The following is a 4,386-nucleotide window of genomic DNA, read 5'->3' as shown; positions in this document are numbered from 1 at the left end:
GAGCCACTTACTCCCTACACCCTGCCTTCCCCTTCCTGCTCCCAGCTCCAACTGCCATTCCTAAGTAAGCGAAAAGTATCCCTTTCCCTGCTCTAGGGAATCATTGGCCCTCATTGGCCACTTGGAGATACCTGGGGTGCTTGGCCCTAAGCCTCATGGGAACTGTAGTCCCTTGGAGGCCTCTATAGCATTGGGTCTGCGTGCGCGCTTGTCCTGCGCATGCGCGAGTCCCTAATGGCCGCCGCAACTCTCTAGTCCTAACTGCGCATGCGCGCGTATCTGTAATGGTGGCCCCCGCTAGCCGGGTGCGCCGCGAGTCCTCGGAGCGCTCCCTGCTCTGGCCCCCACCTTCTCGTCGTGCCGGCGGGTCTGTCGCTGCCTCCAGCGGCACCCGCAACCGCTTGGCACGCAAGGAGGGGGGTCTCTGGGACCAAAAAGAGACCGGGGCTATATATATATATATATATATATATATATATATATCTGTAAAGCACTTTTATTCCCTGTAACTCTCCCTGAGACACCAAGCCGTGGTAGAGTCAGCCATGCGCCAGAGGGGCTGAAGGAGAGATGGATCGATATATTGCTGGTGAATATGCCTCCATGTGAGTCACCTTGCTGGCTTAGGAAGACGCCACGTGGGAGCCTTGTCTTGTGGTGACAAGATGACGTACGGCACTGTGCCTGTGCAAACACAGCCAGAAAAGCGGGTCCTGACGCTCACTACTATGCTGGTTTAGAGAGCACCCTAGATCACTTAATCTCCCCATGCCACCAAGCCGTCGTGAAGTCAGCCGGATGCCGGAGATGCTGTAGCCAAGACGGCAGAGGATGCCCATGAGGGAAATCGATTGAACCATCTGCGGATGGATTGCCCCAACACATCCGAACAAATATCCCCAATCTGAGGCAAAGTCCCCAAGCTACAGGGCTGACCGCCTACGAGAGGCTAGCCCCAGCAAAGGAACCACAAGCAGCTGTGTGGCAGTTCCAGAAGAGGACCCAGCCAGCGGTCCCAACGGCAGTTGCAGAGCATGCAACAGAGTGCAGCCATCAGACTGGAGGAACATGCGGTCCATAGAAGAAAAGATTTGTGTCCAGGTTTCCCCGGTAATCGGCAGGCGCTTGGCCTGGGGTACAGCGCTACAGCACCTCTGGAGCAAACTTATATGGTTAGCCCAGAGCATCCAATCCTATGGACAGAGATGCGGGTGGAACTGCCGGAGGATGCTCAATTGACTTCCGTCAAAGGGAGCCAATATCGGGTAGTTGCCAAGGAAGAGGTGTCTTTAGCGCCGCAGCCAGCCACACTGTTTCTTTCTCCCCAGCTTTTGGAGCCAACAAGTGTCACGATCTTCGAGGAGAACAGGCAGATAAGCCAGGCCAAGCGCCCCTGTGTCCCTAATTTTATACCGAACCCCCCTCCCCCATCTTTTTCAAATCCTCTGCCAGTGTGATCATGGGTGAACGGCCGGAGCTCAGTGAGTGGTCCCCCAATCTGGAGGGCATGAGACCTCAGGCGGCAGAGTCTACCCAATCATTCTCCAGACCCGGTGTGCTGGGTCAGACTATGGACAGAGAGGGGCCAGCTAGTGAGTCCCTGGGTGGGTAGGGAACATAGTTTATAGGGAGCTAAGGAGATCCTGTTGATGGAGTATTAGGGGGTTGCTCACACCAAAGCCTGGCTAGTGCAAATGTTCTGCGGGCGGGAGGCATCCCAGGAGCCATCAGCATTAGGCCGCGCCCAGGAAACCTGCCGGCCAGTAGGCAGGCCGAGGGAAGATTTGAGAGATCCCAGCTCGCAGCTCCCCAGTGGGAGTGGAAGTGAAAGGTGTTAGGCAGAAATGATGTCCTTACTACAGAAGAGACAAGTGTGGACCCAGTGGGCTGATCGCATGGTCGACACCGGGGATCACAAGCCCCTCCACAAGACTATTTGCAGTGTCTCTGTGGAGGATTAGAGGATAGAGGGGAAGATCATGGAGGTGCATGGATACTACCGAGTGACGCATTTTAGCGCCCAGACCGAGCCCCAGATGGAGGTGACTGAGCAACGGCTTGTGGTACTGGCAGCCTGGTCCCCAAGTGCAGGGCAGCATTTCAGGCTCTGCCAGCGTGCCTGGCTGCAGTCGGATCTTGGCAGGCATCATGGCCCTATGTGAATGGGAAGTCCTACCTGGTGATCGTGGATTACAGTACCTGGGGTGGGAAAAGCGGGTGGCGGGGGGAGACTGGGATTTTGCTGCACTGGAGCCTGGCCCTTCAGGACTTGGACTTTACAAAGGGCAAGGAACACTTCAACGCTGGCGGAATTTCCTGGCAAGATGGTCCCAGCCTCGGCCACATGACTTAAGGTGTCTTCATGCTTGGCTTTTTTTATAAACAGTAACGGCTTTCACTGAGCCAATCACACTAAAGACCTTTTCAGCCAATCAAAATCAAGGAACGTCTTCCAGTGCAATTCACTTTCTCCCCTCATGGGGTGTCTGTGGTTTTCACTCAGGTCCGCTCATACTGCATATAAGCAGCAGCTTTACCGCAATACCTCATTCGCTTCTTGTTTTGACACTTTGCAGAATGACTGGTCGCGGCAAAGGAGGAAAAGGGCTCGGGAAAGGAGGCGCCAAGAGGCACAGGAAGGTTCTTCGTGACAACATCCAAGGCATTACCAAGCCAGCTATCCGCCGCCTGGCTCGCAGAGGAGGAGTGAAGCGCATCTCCGGTCTCATCTATGAAGAGACCCGTGGGGTGCTCAAGGTTTTCCTGGAGAATGTGATCCGGGACGCGGTCACCTACACCGAGCACGCTAAGAGGAAGACAGTCACCGCTATGGACGTGGTGTATGCTCTCAAGCGCCAGGGCCGCACTCTCTATGGATTCGGAGGCTAAACGGTGACACTTCTTACCAACTGATGATACGGAATTCACATTCATTTAACCCAAAGGCTCTTTTAAGGGCCACCCACATTCTCCTGTATAGAGCTCTGGTTACACCGCCATCTTATTCTTACCCGTTTTCATGTTGCTGTCTCTGACGGGACTCAATATTTCATATTGGAAACGGGTTAGAGAAATACAATTCACTACAAAACCACCCCACAGTATGTGACAGCATTTTGTTACAGCGCTTTATGTACGATTCTTTTCTATGAATTGACATGTACACTCGTGAGTTATATAAACTTTGCTATACTCCCTTCATGCTATTAACTGCTCATTCATAAAGCAAACTACAAATATTGGTTTCACTTTTTGATATAACTTCTCTGAATTAGAAGTGCCTGCACTTGACAGATTTAAATACGTGATTTTAATTGCTCGATCCATATACACATTTTTTTACATTACACATTGGTACAATCTGCAAAAGAAAATGTATCTGATAAATGCCTTATCTGTATTGATTTTAACCGCTATGAAAACAATTACATTTTTATAGACTTGTATAAAACAATGACAATGTTTGAGCATTCATTCATTATTATTTTGCTGTCTTTTCTGCTCTTAGAACAAAATCCCCAATGCAAATGTTTCATAAAATAGTCACTCCTTTTATATTCCATTAAATAGTCCCATATATTGGGCATCATGTATCAGCTTTTGATAAGAAAAAAATACGATCAGATTTTCTTTAGCACTTTCTGTGACTTTTATGATTCTTTGTCACAACTGTAAATCTCATACATATTGAACACGTTTTTTGGTTTTATGATCATAAATACAACCCCGCATTTCATGTGTAAAACACTCGGTTTGGGGATCTCGGAACAATTATACAGAGAAGGTAAAAAGGCGCCAAAGCTTTACTATCTGTCATTCAAACAAAGACCACACGGTGGCAGTATTGTTTTGGAAATGATCTGGTTTCTGGAGACCTGGATTTTTCACAATGATCTGAATCAAAGGTTTCACCTCCAGATATTTGTGTTAAATACGTTTTGCGGATTCCCTTTAATATAATTAGTGAATTAAGTTGAAAATCAACAGGACTCTAGCATCACTTCTTAAATCGCACAAATATGTGTACTGATGTGGGGGCTGAAACTGCCAATGATGGGGATAGACTAAAATGTTTAATGTGAAAAACGATTAATGTGGATAAATGTGGCAAGACATACTGTACACCAATTGGCTTCAAACTTGGCACAGAACATGCTTTGCACTCCCCCAAACTGTCCTGCAAATTTCATGTTTTTTGATAACATGCACCGCAAATTATGTACATTAACCACTATCCGAAAGTGGAAAATGCTTACCTTAAACGCGTTTATTGTGAATCCAGGAGTCAAAACATACAGTGATTCATTTAAAACTTGCCACATGAGGTGCTGTATACTGCCCACAACTATCCTGAAAATTACAAAGTGTTTGCTAGCACACACAGCA

General features: G+C 48.5%; 1 protein-coding gene across 1 annotated transcript; it reads left to right on the top strand.

The window, feature by feature from the left end:
- The first annotated feature begins 2,554 nt into the window (after nucleotides 1-2,554).
- On the top strand, nucleotides 2,555-2,961 carry LOC142485964 (histone H4). The gene has a single exon (XM_075584619.1). The coding sequence runs from the start codon at nucleotides 2,578-2,580 to the stop codon at nucleotides 2,887-2,889; it is 312 nt and encodes a 103-aa protein (XP_075440734.1). The 5' UTR covers nucleotides 2,555-2,577; the 3' UTR covers nucleotides 2,890-2,961.
- The last annotated feature ends 1,425 nt before the right edge of the window (nucleotides 2,962-4,386 follow it).

Source organism: Ascaphus truei, unplaced genomic scaffold (assembly GCF_040206685.1).
Source record: "Ascaphus truei isolate aAscTru1 unplaced genomic scaffold, aAscTru1.hap1 HAP1_SCAFFOLD_683, whole genome shotgun sequence".
NCBI lineage: Eukaryota > Metazoa > Chordata > Amphibia > Anura > Ascaphidae > Ascaphus > Ascaphus truei.
The sequence above is the reverse complement of the archived record's forward strand: the minus strand, read 5'-3'. Positions and strand labels throughout refer to the sequence as shown.